Source organism: Strigops habroptila, chromosome Z (genome assembly GCF_004027225.2).
Source record: "Strigops habroptila isolate Jane chromosome Z, bStrHab1.2.pri, whole genome shotgun sequence".
In the NCBI taxonomy this organism is placed as follows: domain Eukaryota; kingdom Metazoa; phylum Chordata; class Aves; order Psittaciformes; family Psittacidae; genus Strigops; species Strigops habroptila.
This window is the reverse complement of record NC_044302.2, coordinates 83,860,508-83,876,570: the sequence shown is the minus strand read 5'-3', so window position 1 is coordinate 83,876,570 and position 16,063 is coordinate 83,860,508. Positions and strand designations below refer to the sequence as shown.

The following is a 16,063-nucleotide window of genomic DNA, read 5'->3' as shown; positions in this document are numbered from 1 at the left end:
CATCAGAGCTATTCTTCTTCCAACTTTATTTATTTGGGGCAGGAAAATGCTGAATTTACTTGCTTGTGTAGAATTTTTGTGTATGATCCTGTCAAACTATGCTGTCAAAATCAAGTGTTCTTGGCTGGCTTCTGGAGCAATGCAGAAACAGTCAAACCCAACATCTGAGGTAGGAATTTCATCACTTTTCTGTTTAACAAACTCCTAAGCATTTTTTCAATTTTTCACCAAAATTGAAGCTGAAACTTTAGTTAAGCTTTTTACAAAATGTCAACAGGTTTTTAATATAAAAATAATCAGAATAATTTTAATAATGTGGTCTTTTTTTCCCGCCCAGAAGCACAAACTTTTCAGTCTTTCACAGTATTACAGATCCTACTATAACATTGTGCTTTTGTACCACGCATTTTTGGGAACTATGTCACTGTAGCTTTTGCCACTGAATACAATTGTATTTAGCTCTTAATTTATAGCAATATGTCTTCTCTCACCATGAACACAGAACTATAGTGCTTCCAGGGCATAAGTACTGTTGTTCACTTCCCTCTGAGAGAACAGGGCCCTTGCCAGCCTTCCTTGCTCAAATAAAGTTGGAACTGTCTGAAAAACAAAACAGAGCTCCTGAAAGTACCACAGTATGTTAGACTTGATTATCTTACTAGTGAACCAAGAATATGGATCCATTTTAGATAGTGAAACTAAGAATTATGTTTAAAAACAGGTGCAAGATGTATCAAGGCATTGATGTCTTTGACTGGAGTGCACAATTGTGTCTGTGGAACACAACGGGAAAGAATGAGGCCAAAAATACGAACACTACAGGTTTTGTGCCCAACCTGAAGGGGCTCCAGGTGTTAGGGACACCAAGGCTTGGAAACCACCATGCCCTCCCTGCCTTGCCAGCCCAACCGGGACAGAGACACACACCGGCCAGCCCAGCCACCCTGCTGGGTGGAGGGAGCCCACTGGCCCCGAAGGCCTGTGCCTTTCCTCCCGGGGACTCATCCCTTGCCACCGAGAAGATGGCGTCAGGCCCGAAGCTCCCAGAAAACGTTTCTGAACGCATGCCTGGCTCCTCCACAGGGCTCCGGCATAAGGCTTGACTTTCCGCAGTGCCGGCGATGGTGTACCAGCAGCCCCCCAACCCTTTCCTTCTACCCTTCCCCAGCTCTCCCTCTCTCGCAACCTGCCCCCCTCCCTCGGGCTCCCTCTTTCCGCCCTCGCCTTCGCGTTTCCTGTCTGGGCGGAGGAGATTTGGCCCTGCGGCGGCGCCGTCTCCCAGCGGCTGCGGCGAGCGTCATGGCGGCGACTCTCTCAATGTCAGCGGCGCTGAGGCACTTTGTCGCGAGGAGCGGGGTCGCCGCGGCCCGCCTGTCGCCGGCCAGGTAACGGGCACCGCGGGCGCTCCGCCGGCCGCACCGGCAGCACCGCCGCTGCCAGGGGCCCGCTGGCGGCGGCCCGCGGAAGGCGGCTGCGCTCCCGTGGAGGGCCGGCCCGGGCCTGGGGTTTCGCCGCGGCCGCCTCGGGCGCTGGGCCGGGAGGGCCGCGCAGGGTTCCGCCGCGAGCGGGGGTCGCCCGGGCCGCCTGCGAGCTCCGGGCTGGGGCCTTCCTGCCGGGCTGTGCGTGCTTGTCCGCGTCTGCCCTTGCTGTCTTTCCCGCTGTGAGCGCCCGCCCGGTGTCCTTCCCGGAGGTCGAGAGCTGGTTGAAGCGGCAGAGGAGCCTTGCCGTGCCTGGCGTAGCAGGCAGCGTTTGCCTCGCTGCCACGGAGCCGGAGAGGACGATGGCTGCAACCATCGCCAGCACGGTCTTCGCAGAAGTTTTCACCCCTTTGCCCTGTTTTGTACCCTGTAGTTTTTCCTCTCTGTCCCCTCCCCAAGATCCGTTCTTTTTTTTTTTTTTTCAGGGAGTACGTAGCAGCTCTCACTGATTCGTCGAAATAATGCTGGAAATTGCTTTATAATTTTTGGTGGCACTTTGCTGTTTGTGTCTTTAATACAGAGACCTGTATTGAAAGTCCAGTATGTGATCCAACCTCTAGCAGAAGATGTGCGCGTATGCTTACTTCTGTGCATGTCACAGGACTTAAGTTTTTGTAGGACTCCATTCTAGTCAGGATTCAAAATACAGTTTAATGCTGTTAGCTATGATCTGGAAGGTTTGCTTTTCCATGCTACTTAAATCTTTACATATAAACATACATACAAGTTAGGTCCAATAATTTTTAAAAGTTTGCGGGGTCTTCATACATATGTACGCATGTATCTATACACACGTATATAAACACACAGAGAAAGCTATATATGTACACGTAATAAAACAGAAAGAAGGACTATGGGCATACTATTTTTTCCCACTTTTTATGCTCTGACTGCCCCACTGGTTACTGCTCCTTCCTCCCTCTTAAAATTGGCACCTGTTTTATGGTGCTGAAGATTAATCCTGTGTCATAAAAATGCTTTGGAATTTGGGAATATGAATTTAGAAGTTCCTCTATGCTAATGCAGAAACTTAGTGTTCATGTGGAAGATGTCCCTGCCTGTGGAAGGGGTGTTGGTACTAGGTGATCTTTATGGTCCCTTCCAAACCAAACCACTCTATGATTCTATGTTTGATGGCTTGTTTCTGCCCTTCTTTTAGTCCTCTGTGGTGTTGACACAACTGTTGCCTGTGCCATGTGGTAAATTGGATCAGTCAACTGATTCAGGTTAAAAATCATTTTGTTTATTTGTTTTAAACACTCTACCTTTTGAGCAGTTATTCCAGAACAAATAGCAGAATGTAGCAGAGGTGGGAATGAACAGCATGGATATGTGAGGTAGGGAGTCTGAAGTTGGCATTTTGTCCAAGAAATTTCTTCTTTGAAATACTGGCTTAGGTTCCTTCCCTGCCACAGAGGGAGACGGAAGAATTAATGTGTCTCAATATTTTCACTAAGAGGGAGGTTGAAGATCTTTGCCTGAAGGGGACTGGAACTTACACTTCAAATCCCATAGGAGAGTGGCCTGGTAGTAATTCTTAGGGTTTCCTGGAGAAGAGGCAGGGAAGAGCACTATGAGTTTTTCTTATTTAAAGTTTTACACATCTTTGCGATTGTTTTATGTTGGAAGAGTGAGAATAAAATTTTCGTTGGAACAAGGAGGAGATGTTTCAGAATAAGACAGTCTTGGCAACATGAAGGAACGGTTAAGGCTGTCATTCATTGCATAGTTTTTGTAAAGTAATTAATTACTTTCTTGGTGAGGTAGGCACTGAAACTTACATCTTTCCCCTTCTCAGTTTTGGTTTTATACAAAAAATACTGTTAAGCTGCCTCTGTGGTCTCCCTACTTGGAAGGGAGAATCAAAGTATGTAATGACAAAAATGGATCCAGGGTTCTAAATTTTAAACTCAAATTATCTTCTTGCAGCTTATAGTGAGGTAATAAATGTAGATAGAGGTGCATGGGAGAAAGTGTGTCATTTGCTTTTGCTTCTGTACTTTCTATTGCTTCCTGAAAGCCGCAGTTTGGTTTGTTTTCCTTTGTGGATACCTTTCTTATATACTATTTGTGTTTTACCAAAAATCTAGATGACTCCAATATGATAAATTTCAGTAGACAGGTACATTCTTCAAAGCTTGGCAGTATACAAGTCTCATTTCTAGCTTTAGCATCTCACATCTCATTTTCTAAAAAGGGGATAAAGGAGCTTCCCTACCTCATGGAATTTTGAATGGTCTTACAGTACAAACCACTTAAGCTTATTTTCCACTTACAGTTATCAGCTACTATCAAAAAACCTATTTCTTTGAGAATCTAGTGGTTTGCAGGATATCTTGCAATTGGATATACAGATCCTGCAGTACTGGTTTTCTTTCAGAAAAGTATTTTGACAGATACAGTCTGGTACAGATAGATTCTTGGTTACGTCAAATTCAGAGTATATTTAAAGTATTTGTCTGTCTAATTTTTTACTGGAGTAATTGGTGTATTTTTCAATCTGTAGAAAGAATGTACTATGCCAGTTTGCTAGATGTATGTCTTAAAGTAAATATAGGTGTTAGAATTACTAGCAATAAAAGCTAATACTCTAACAAGTGATAGGACAAGAGATAACAGCCTCAAGCAGCACCAAGGGAGGTTTATATTGGACTTTAAGAAAAATTTTTTCACCAAAAGGGCAGTCAGGCATTGTAACAGGTTGCCCAGAGAAGTGGTGGAATCACTGCCCCAGGAAGTGTTCAGAAAACATGTAGCTGATGCCCTTAGTGACCTGGTTTAGTGGTGGACTTGGCATTCCTGGGGTAAAAGTTGAACTCAGTGATCTTAAAGGTCTCTTCCAGCCTAGTTGTTTTCTATAATTCTTTCATCACTTCATCGCTATGCTTTTGTTTACTGAGTTTCGTAGTAAGTTTTGGTCAAGTTTGGTACATCTTGCTTAAATTACAGTTTCATGTTATTTGCCAAAATTTGATTATGGCAGTAGTATAGCTTATTGGTTGAGCAATGTAGGATTAAAGTTAAAACCTTAAAACAGTAGTTTTATTTGAGGTGTTTTTTGCCGATACTTGCATGTGAAACTTCTGATAGTTCTCCATTTTTCAGAATTTTAATTACAGAATAATATGGCTGCCCTCTGATTTTGAAAACAATTCCCAAGATCACTTTCCAATAGTCACAAGAAAGGTTCTATTCTGATTTCTATGACTTATATTTGGTACTTACCAATATTATGACATTCTCTAATGCAAAGATTGGAATTACAAGTACATGTTTAAGCACTTTAAAATATGCAACTTCAAGCTGCTTGATTATTCTGAACTGGTTACTGGTAACACAAGAAGGAATTGTTTGGTCTGAAGTTAAGGGAACATGCAGCAACATTCCTCACAACTTTATGACGTTCGGTGTGCCTAGTTTAAATCACTAAAGCAGTGGTTACTGAGTTTGTCATTATTCTGTCTGGTGGCGAGCCTAATAGACCATCAGCAGATGGCTAGAGCTGATACAGAAAGAAGTGCCTCCTTGGCTGAGATCACAGTTTTGAAGCTTTCACACTGTAAGATCTGTCTAGGTTTCAGGAGCTTGAAATTATGTGAAACATGCTCTTCTCAGTTTGACCTCTTCAGGAGGAAAGTTGTACCTTGTTTGCCTGTCTTACCAAATTACTTCAAGTTTTATGTCTGAGTTATCTGCAGCCAAAACTTGATGAAGTAGTGTGATTTAAGTAACATAATTACATTTCTTTTGAATTGGAGGAAAGCAGAGGAGGGATTTTCAAATGTCTTTGTCTTGGGAAAGATTGCAGTGTCTCCTTGCATTAGAAAATATGGGTGAGCTGGGAAAAGAAAACATGAAACTAATTTCTGCTTAACTGGGATCAGCTGTCTGGTCCAAAACTGTTTATTTCAGAGTCCCTTTATTTCACAAGCTATTGTAGTCAGGACACAAAGATACTAACTTCTGTTGCAGAAGCAAAGTATTTTATTTGCGCAGGTGTAACACCTGGCCAATACCACAGTCCGTACATTTTATGTTAATGGATTGTTCTTGTCACTTTTCAGTGACAGATGATGGTTCTTCAAAATTTATTACCTTCCTCTTATAATTATGTTGTAAAGACTCTGATCATCATAAAGGTTCATCATAAGTGGGTACCTGAGGTTATGAAAGCAAAGAATTATGGGCATTCGTGTAGTAGAAAGCCTGTTACTCAATTCGTGCTATATGCTCAAGAGAATGAGGAAACCTGGGACACCATTTAGATCTTATTATTCAGTTATTATATACATAAGCAAAGGTTCTCAGCAGAAAAAAGGGAAAGCTATTTGGGGGGGGGAAAGTAGGACTTACATAGAAGAAACCTGTTTTATTTTCTGTCTTGCTCTTTCGTGAATAATGTTTATTAACTTCTGAAAAAAGTTGGGGTTTTGGTTTTTGAGGGGGGGTTGGTTTGGGTTTTTTTTTAACTAGCTTGTGTTATGTGTTTGGGGTTTTTTTTGTTGTTTCAGGTTTTTTTCCCTCCCTTTTTCTTCAAAATAATGTTGGCTTTTTTAGTGCCTGTTCATACTAAGCCATATGTTAAAATAGGGTTTAGAAGACTTTCCAGATCTAGATCTGGGCAGACTAGAGAGCTACACAAAGATGTGCAAAGCTCTGACTGCATCTAGTTAGTAGAAGCTCTATTAAGTGCTGGCCAGTGTGACATTTTTGTCAGATTTCGAACAAGTAGCATGTTACAGCAGTTGTATTACTTATTATTTCATGTAGCTGTAATGCGTGTCTGCTACTTATTCTCAAGCACTGCGTGGGGTAATGTATGTGTGATGTTATTGGGTTCAGACACATTGTAAGCTTTGGTTTTCATTAATAAAAAAACAGTTCTGCAGCATTTAATTTTGACAAAATTAATTCCAGTGGCTACCTGCATCTGCAAACTGTACTTGAAATAAAATTTCAAGATAAGAGCAGGAGAAAAAGTTTTTTGAGGTCTTGCCCTTGCTTGGTGTTTGTACAAAGATTTATTTTAATTATTTATAGGGGAAAAAGGACCTTCTAAAATATATATTGAACTTGAATTTTACAATTTTATCTTTAATATCAATTTTGTTTTTAATGTATATCAGAGAAAGTACTGTGCATCAGACTATTTTGCAACACAGCAACCCAACTGTAAACTGAAATGCAGAATGAAACTCCAGAGAGATTTTTGGTCTCAAGATTGTGGTGATGTGGAGGTTTGGAGCAGACTCAAGGTGAAAGATGTGGAGAGACAAATAGACATAATGAGGGGAGAAAAAGATTAAAAACACTGCAGCTTGTACAGTTAATGAGCTTAATTTTAAAAACAAGACTCCAGGCAGCAGTGAGTATTTGTCTGATCTTGCAGATAGCCTAAACCAGTATTTTGGGAAAAGTAGATGTTCCATACATCTAAGCGTGTAATTAATTTAAAACCTATTCCCTTTGACTCAATCCACACTGTTCAAATAATGATTGTGCGCATAAGAGAGGGTCTAGAGGCCAAATCTTGCATATTCAGTGTGACTGAAAGCATCACTGGTGGTTATTTTTTGTAATTGCATGTCCTTTGATGACTCTCTGGTGTCTGGCTTTTGTGAAGGAAGGCCCTCTTTCCCCGTAAGGTTCGCATGCTTTGAGGGAGAGGAGGAGATTTCTGATAAGTAGAATGACTTGAGTCCTTTTGCAAGTACTTTATGTATGATCTTAAAGTTGCTAACCCATCCTACTTGCTTCTGTCCTTTATTCATGACTGGTGTGTTGTTCATGGATATTTACCTTTATTATGAGATCAGAGTGGCTCTGGTAAATCACAATGGTGTTTTAGATTTCCTGCATTTGGCATTTCTGTTTGGCATTATGGGAAGCGGGGTGTAGGCATGCTCCCTGTTTCCTTTAAATGGAAAGAGGAAACTTTGGAAAGCCCCCATGGAGGGATGACGATGTTGGATCTAATGAAACATCAGAGCAGTAGGACCTTGATGTCAAAGTGAAGAATTCTATCACAGATTAGAGAAATGAAAGAGTGAAAATACTATGTATACTGTAGTTTAGCCTTCTTCTAATGCACAACTTTTGTTGTAATAAACTTAAGATCAAGATCATTCTTGTTCTTAAAGTCGTATAGGCTTCCCATAATGTTTCTTAAAAGTTCAAGCACTTTCAGTATTGATCTAAGTGAGGAAGTGGATGGGTAGAAAGATGTGAAAGTAAGAGGAGCAGAAGGGCAAAAGAGGTTAGGAAAGGCAAAGTTTGAGAACGGGGGTAAGGGAGAGGTGTGTTGTTCTGGAAATAGCTGTTTTCCTAATACAATGAAAGAGAAGTAAGTCAAGCAGGTGTTATGGCAGAAAAATGTTCCTGATGAGGCTTCTTAAATTGCTGTTCATTGTTTGGCATATAACATGGAGCGAGTTACTTTAATTACATTTGGTTCTTTCACTTTTGGAATTAGAAACTTGAAGGTTTAATGGAGACAAGCAGTATGTTTGTATTGAAAGACAACTAGTAAATAAGAGATGTGCTTGTTTCTGCACTAGAACAGTTGAAAACTCCTCTTACCAGCTCTGTGACAGCTAGTCATCATGGGCTCAGAACTGCAGGTCACATACCTGAATTGGCATATCTTTAAAACAAGTATTGCTACATGCTAGAATAACTTTCCCCCTAAATTTACTTATCTGAGAACCTAATAATCTTCTCTCCACTTTTAAGATTTGAGGAGGAGTGGCGATATCAGTAAAACCCCCAAACCCTACCAAACCAAAAAAACCCAAACCCTAAACAACCAAAACAAAAAAGCCTTGGAAGGTAGAGGTGAAGTTTGTTGCCACTAGTATCCTAAAACAGAAGGACGTAATATTTTCCTTCAGGAACTAAACAATTTAAAATAGGTTCTGACACTGGCTTTGAAAATGACACTTTGTTTTCAAAACCCCAAACTTTTTTTTCAAGGCTTTCATGTTGGTATTTCCTAATACCAAATATTTGGTATCTCGAAGTTTGAGAGGAATATATTTGTAGAATTTACTACAGTGACTTCAAGTGCTTTTTTTTGTCAAATAACTAAAGGAATTGATAGAAAGATTACGAAATGCCATATGGATACATGGAGAATTCGAATGCCAGCTGTCAATAGATAGAATTTCAAATCTATGTTAACAAAATAATAGAATTTGCTTTAGTGCTTTAGTAGTGGTGGTTTAATATAGGCTGTTCAGCAGGTTTAACTCATATTGGAAAAAGACTACTTTTTTGATTACAGAAATGACCTTGATGTTGCCTTAATGTAGGTTTGAGCGTTATGATTCAATTAACCTTGTTATTCCATTATACAGCTCAACTTGATGCAATATTTATATGTGATTGGAAAAGCCCAGAAGACAGTTGGGTTGGGTTGTATTTCTGACTGATAGGAACTGTCACTTTCAAAGCTGTTCTTCACAAAAACAGGCACTATCAAAATGCGCCAGTGAGATTCAGCAGAAGTTAAGTTCCAAAACCCAAAGTAACTTGAGAATTTAATTGATACCACCTCAATAGCATGCTCCTTTGGTCTTGCTTTGGTCTTTCAATCACAACTAGACACAAGCAGAATCAGTATCTGATATCTTTTTTTGTCACAAAATAAATGCCTATTAAGCACATGATGATGAATAATGAAGATGGAAACACTAATTACAGTTAATATGGTTCATATTTTTAACTTTTGTCTGCATTCTCAATTTTGAATGTTATTTGTGCTGATGTCTTGGTATAATTTATTCTATGACAAATTACCTACATAGTATGGTAATAATGTCTTATCATCCCCAACCTTCTGACTGTTTATTTCAAGTTTTTATTTGTTTATTTATTTTAAGGAACTTGTGAACTTCTAGCATCCTTGAAAACAGTGTTAGGCAGAAGGTAAATAAGGTAAATTTCTGTACATAAAAAGGGACTAGTTCTGTCTGGGATTGACATACAGTCTTGTTGCTAGTTACTATGTTGTATGCGATTCTTCATGATGCAGGAAAATACCTGTTCTTAAACTTGGCATTTTTGATTCTTCGCGAGTAAGCCATGTCTATTTTTTTGTTGTTGTTGTTGCCATAGGGCCTGAAATTAAATTTTAGTATGTTAAGAAAAACTAGAAATTAAAGATAATCCCATTTTGCCAGGCAGCTATCAATTTGCCTGCTGGTGGCCAAATTGTCTGTCGTAGATGAAATTGTCTGTTGTAAGAGATTGAAATGCTGAGAGGCTTATGTAGTTAGCAGCAAAGCTTGAACCTACTCACAAATAGTTCAAAAAAAAACCTCCTTAGATTTAAAAAAACCTTTTTTATACTAATAGTTTCAGTAAATTTGTGTAATCCCTAAAAGCTTATTGTGTTATATGTTCTATCCGTGTGCATGTTTTCGTTCTCATGACAATACAGTGGATTTTTATAAGCTTTTTAAATTTTTGTGTAAGAATTGGATTTTGAATGTGTTACAAAGGGTACCTCCGAACTGGTCTTTACTGTTTCTTGATAAAAGATATTGTTAAACGAGCAGCAGGCAAGCTGAACAGTTAACATTTCCATCTTTATAATGCATATTTCTATATTTCCTAAGAAACAAAGGGCATATTTCTGAGCTTAAAGTACAGTTGTTCCGTCCCGGCAGTATAACAGTATGTTTAGGTGCCATTTTGTTAACGAGCCACTTTCTAGCTGCTGTAATTTCTGGCTGGCTTAATCTTCCCTTGACCTGTGACTGATGTTGAAGAAGTAAGTTTTGATTCAACTGGACAGACTGTAGGCCGCTAGAGAATGTGTGTGGGCAAACAATTTTGCAACTGCTTATTCTTGGAGTGTTAACATGGAAGATTTCATAAACAGTTTCTATTCATTATTGTAAAAAAATCAGATTTGATGTATTTTATATAAAATATTTGGAGACCTGTTTCATGCACGTATGATATGTAAATACTTCAGATGTCATCATTTGCTATCAGTCTAATGAAGTAATGTTCTACTAAATGTTAGTGACACCATGTGTATTAAAATCTAAACCAGAATTTTGTGGCAGAGGATAACTGTTTAATTTTTCAACTTTTTTATATATATCAGTAGTTTTAAGTAGAGATTTTAATGGATGTTGTATCTGATGTCAGTAATGTTCAGAAGTACCATCTTTATTATAAAACCAGAGAAGTATTCTGTGGCTATTTAAAGACACAAGAATAAACAAGTGGCTTACCATTTTCAGTAGAACCCCTATATTTTAAATGGAGAAAAAAATGCAGAGCTCTTCATGCAGTAGCTTTGACTATTCTGTCATGTTTTCAAGCAGTAGTTGTATTTACTGTGCAAGTTATCTGAAGGGAAATTCTGCAGCAGTGATGTTTTGTCATGTGTCAGTGTTGATTGTGCCTACTAGAGAAAGAGACAAATAATTGGGATGTTGTCTGAAATGGAATTCAAGAATAAGGTTTGCATTTATTGGCTTGTATTAATTATTAATTAATTATTATTTTGGATGCCAGAGAGGGACTCTTCATCAGGGACTGTAGTGATAGGGCAAAGGGTAATGGGTTCAAACTAAAACAGGGGAAGTTCAGGTCAAATGTAAGGAATAAGTTCTTTACTGTGAGGGTAGTGAGGCACTGGCTCAGGTTGCCCAAAGAAGTGGTAGATGCTCCATCCCTGGCAATGTTCAAGGCCAGGTTGGACAGAGCCTTGGGCAACATGGTCCAGTGTGAGGCATCCCTGCCCATGGCAGGGGGTTGGAACTAGATGACCTTAAGGCCCTTTCCAACCCAAACCATTCTGCGATTCTATGAATTTGAAGCACAAGTTTTGCCTTAAGGGTTTATTCCACTTTAGAAAAGAATGGGCAATAGCAAGGCTAGCATTCTACTTTCAGAGAGCTAATAGCTGCTCAGAGTAAGAGTATACACTTATAAAAAGAGACTAGCAAAAGGAGAGAAAAGTACTAGTGGAGGAGTCTGTGTGTAAGTAGGAGTACAAGCAAACACACAAATAGGGTAGCTGATGTTATTTTTCTTCTCAAAGGTGAGTTCTCAAAAAATGCTTCTAAGATGTGTTTACATTAATAAATACTGGTAAATGGAAGAAAATTAAGAACAACAGGACTGGAACAACAGAGCACTCAAGCTTTTTTTTAAAGTAGACTTCATTTAAGTAGCTTGGCAGTTTCATTATATTACTCTTGTAACACGATAATTCATCTTTCATCGATTTGAAGAATTGTAATGACTGCAGAGGCAGATAGAGTACTCTCTAGAAGAAAGGACTTTTATTTTTTCTTTTTCTCTAAACTAGTACCATGTAATCGTTACTTGCACTTGAATTTGATGTGATAATTTTTTTTCAACTTGTGTTGGAGACACTTGCATAGGTTGCTTACATTGCAGTAACCATTTGTTTTAAGCTAAAGACAGATGTGTATTGTAGAAGCTAATTAATCACACTGGTACCCACAACAAAAAACCTGTGTAGTTAGTATCTTTTTAAAAGAGATAAGGTTTAAAATTTGTCGTTATAGAGAGGCTACATAAAATTAAGTCCTGTGCTTTGGTTGCAAAGTATTGAGGCTGAAAACAAATGTAAATATACTGCATACACTGGGGGAAAAAAAAAATTTATAGGAATTAATGACTTGCAAAGTGTCAGGGAGCAGCAAGGGCTGCTGCTCCTGAAGGTGAGGTAAGCTGGGAGCTGAGGGTGATCCCAGCAGAGACAGTGGCCTCATTGATTAAGCCACAGCATCTATACGGGAGGAGAGCTGGGTTCCAGTAGTAGGGCTCATCAACAATCCCTGACACAGCAGAGTCATGAGCAACCTCCAGGGTCTGTCTGGGGAGTCCAGTCAGGAGCAAAAGAAACTGAAGGCAGGTTTGGGACCAATCTGCAACATGTGTCTAAAGTCCGTCCAGGCAACAGGGTCTGAACAGGACTGGAGTCATGTTGCAGCTTGGGGGGGGGTCTAGCCAGGCTCAGAGATGGGAGCCAGGGCCAGGGCTGGAGGCAGGTACATTTAATGATGTTGCTGAGGCAAGGGTTGAAGGCCCAGAGCTGAGCTTGACTGGAGATCCAAGGTTGCAGGCGGGGGGTGTTCATGAATGCCCTGGATGAGGCTGGTCACAGCCATTAAGACCTGTTGGTACCCTTAGGTCCTACTGCATGGTTTGACAGGGTAGAGTTTGTCTTCAGACTGTTGATATTGGAACATAGTCTGACTTGAAAACTCAAATTACATTGTTGCATGTAAGATGGCACCATTGGTGTATCTTCTCTGCTGTAACTCAGTAGGCAGAGATTTATTGAAATATCATGGGAGTTGTTCAACTCACAGGTGTATTAAAAGTAAGTTGAAAATATGTCAGGAAAGAAGTGATGTGCACATGCAGAAGACTTGAGAAATGGGCTGTGGTGTGATTAAGGTGTGTGATGTAATGGAGAGTAGCTAAGGTACCTGATAACTGGAAGAGCAACAGTTCAAAGAGGAGTTGAGGACAAAAGCTTGTTGTCAGTAAGGAAATTGAAGAGTGAGGAGGCTGAGATAAGGCAAAGTTGACAAAGGATGAAATAAAATCATACACAATAATATTAGCTAGATTATCCCATTCTCATCTGCAAAAACTGCTGAGAGCATACAGTTCTGAAAAGTGACCTGCTTCCTATGCCATTTGTGAGGCATTTGGCTGTCTCCTAAATGGCTTTTATGAAATACTACAAACAGAAATTAATAGATGGTTCTTACATACGTTTTTTCATAGCTGCCCCACAAGTGAAGCTTACTAGCCGAACAGCTTCCTTGAATTCTGTGAACCATTATAAACCAAGATGTAGTTTTCCGATAACACTTCAAAAGGTTCTTCTTTTGCACTCTAGTTTAGTAGTTTACAGTTCAGTGTTTGCATTAAATAAGAAAGAAGTTGTCTTTCTTTATATGCCATGTTTTACAGACCTTCCTATTGCCTTAGGTGATTAGAGTGAGTATTACTTAAGCCTGTAAGTACAGTCAAATAGACTAAATCAAGAGGAAAGGGTAGGGATGAAATACAGGACTGTACTATGCCATAAACCAGTTTGCAAACACAGAGGAATCTTTACTAATCTTTTTGTTAAATTTTACATTTTTCAAAGGCTCTTGTTCAAAATGCATAAACTTCCCTAAGACAGAGGTGGGTTGTAGAACATTAGTTTCATTCCTCACAGTTTTGGAATTAAACCCTTTTGACTTTCGTTGTTCTTACTATAAAGAGAGCATAGTTATTGTCTAGTTGTATGAATGCCTGAATGTGTATGTGTGGGGAGAAGTTTGACATTTAGAAAGCACAAACAGAGCAAATATGTCACCTGTGTATTTTGTCTTTACTGCCTACATTACTTTTCCCTCTTCCTTTTTAACTTTATTAGGCTTTCTAACTAGATAATGTAAAATTCAGTTGATAGCTGATAGGGGCTGTGCAGCATTTCTGGTATTATTTGCCTTTTGTCTGACTTGTCTACAAGACTTTTCCACTGGTTCTCAGAGAACCTGCTGTTCTCAGATTGTGATCTGAGGTTAATTTCTTAATACTAGGTCTTCTGGTTTGGAGAGAAGCATGTAATGAAATTGCTGATCAGCATCTGTACAGGCAGCAGTTCAGAGCTCCTGTCACCCGTCAGCAGTTGGACATGTTATAAATTATGTATTCTATTGCTGTAAAAGTAGTATACCAGATCTCCTTTCACAGTGAGTTGTATGATTTCTGCTACAAAAATACTTAAATAATTTTGGGTCATTTTATTCCTAACATGTTAAGCCCCTCTCTCAGAAGAGTTTCTACTGTGTTTGCTGTAATCTGGGAGAGACGACTGGTATACTTTGACTCACATGCATATGGGGGTCTAGAAGCACTGAAGAAAGACTTTTTTTCAGAAGTTTAGTTGCAAATAATGACTGAGTTTATGTCCAAGCACATGGAGAAACAGCCTGGTATCAGCCTGGGACATTTAGAGAACTGTTTCGGGATGTGCAGCCCTCGCTTGCGTTGTGCTGACTTGAACCCAAGCTAGCTCTGTGGATTTTTGCCTGAACTGTTCCTCAGCTCAAGCTCTTTTCGTTGTGTATATGCTTGTGCCATGCACATACCCACCTAATTAATGGTCCTACAAGGCATAGTGCTCAAAAGCATGGTGGAGTCACCTGTGTAGCTCTGGAGGAGTGGGTTGAACCTGCCTGTTCTTACTGTCTGGCCGTTGCAGAGCTTTCTGAAGGATTGTGCTGGTCTCTGTTGTGGGCCTGGTGGTAGCTCTAGCTGTCTAGAGAGCAGCTCAGACGGGCCCTACTTGAGACAGGGACAGTGTGGGCTTGGCAGTAGGTCAGAGCTGATCTTCCTTATTCCTTGTTGGCCCTGAGAAAGCTGTTCAAATGAGGGAAACTGATGGCAGGCGAGACAAAGTGTGTCTTAACAGAGCTGACTGGGGACTTGGCTGGAGTGATGGGAGTGGGTGTAGTGCTGCGGTCCTACCGTAGTTCTAGAAGGACTATGACTGTGTTTACATACTGCTGTGGCTAAGCTGATTCCTTCGCTGGGTGTAGATATGTCAGTAGCGTTTTCTTATCTGTGGGATAATTAAAGTGAAATCTAAAATAACTGTTTTCTACTTAATAAGGTATTTACTACTTGAAAATTTAACTCGTTTAATATTTCTAAAGGCAGGTAAATTCAACATCTAGCTTTGAAGATGTGCTCTAAGTTGCAAGCCACAAGTCAAATGCTTAAAATTATTTTCATGGTTATTCAGTACATTTGTATGACCATTGCTTCTTTTCATAATGCAGATTTGCCTAACAGAAAAGCACTATCAGTTCCTACCCTGTTTTCCAAACACACACCTGGAAAAAAAGAATTTTTTTGCATGTAAACTTTTCAGCAAGTAGAAACAGTGTTTATGTATTTCTATTTCATTTGGGTTTTGCTGCTTAATTAAGAAATTTCAATGGTTTAGATTAAATAAATTGGTATTCCTTTCATCCATTCAGAAACACAATTTACTGTGTTCACAATTTAACATCATTTTGTAGGGATAAGAAAAATCATGATGTGCCATTATTGTCTGAGAATGGGGAAGTTGCTTTTCCTCCAAACCCAAAAGTTACTCATGCAGTTCATACCACAGAATAGAACTACATGGTCTCCACAGGCAATGTTTGGCATTATAGTAGTAAATGTATCCTGGTAAAAATAAAACACCATTGACTCTGTTAAGTCTTTATCACTTTAATTGCAATAGTGAATCTAATATCAGTGAAGTATTATACCACTCTATCTAAGTTGATCTCTTAACAAGTTCAACTTTACAAGCTGTCTTTATAAAAATGCATTATATTGGAGCTGAATACTGTGATCTGTACTGTATTTGACATCGTGTAACAGGCAGTCATTAATGTCTGTATTTTAAATGAGAGAACATTATACTGATTTGTTTCTTGTCTGCTTAATTGCAGTGTGAGACTAGGTTGAATGCTGTGGAAGTTCTGAGCTGGCAGTGTTTCCATGTTCTTTTAGTTTAAAATTTAATGTCT

General features: G+C 39.4%; 1 protein-coding gene across 2 annotated transcripts in view; it reads left to right on the top strand.

Annotated features, from left to right (window-relative positions):
* The first annotated feature begins 437 nt into the window (after positions 1-437).
* NDUFS4 (NADH:ubiquinone oxidoreductase subunit S4) overlaps positions 438-16,063 on the top strand; it is a 49,114-nt gene continuing 33,488 nt past the window's right edge. For both annotated transcript variants that reach the window (XM_030511775.1, XM_030511776.1), the window contains exon 1: positions 438-1,385. In XM_030511775.1, coding sequence (XP_030367635.1) covers positions 883-1,385 — 503 coding nt within the window. In that variant the 5' untranslated portion in view covers positions 438-882. The remainder of the gene's footprint in view (positions 1,386-16,063) is intronic.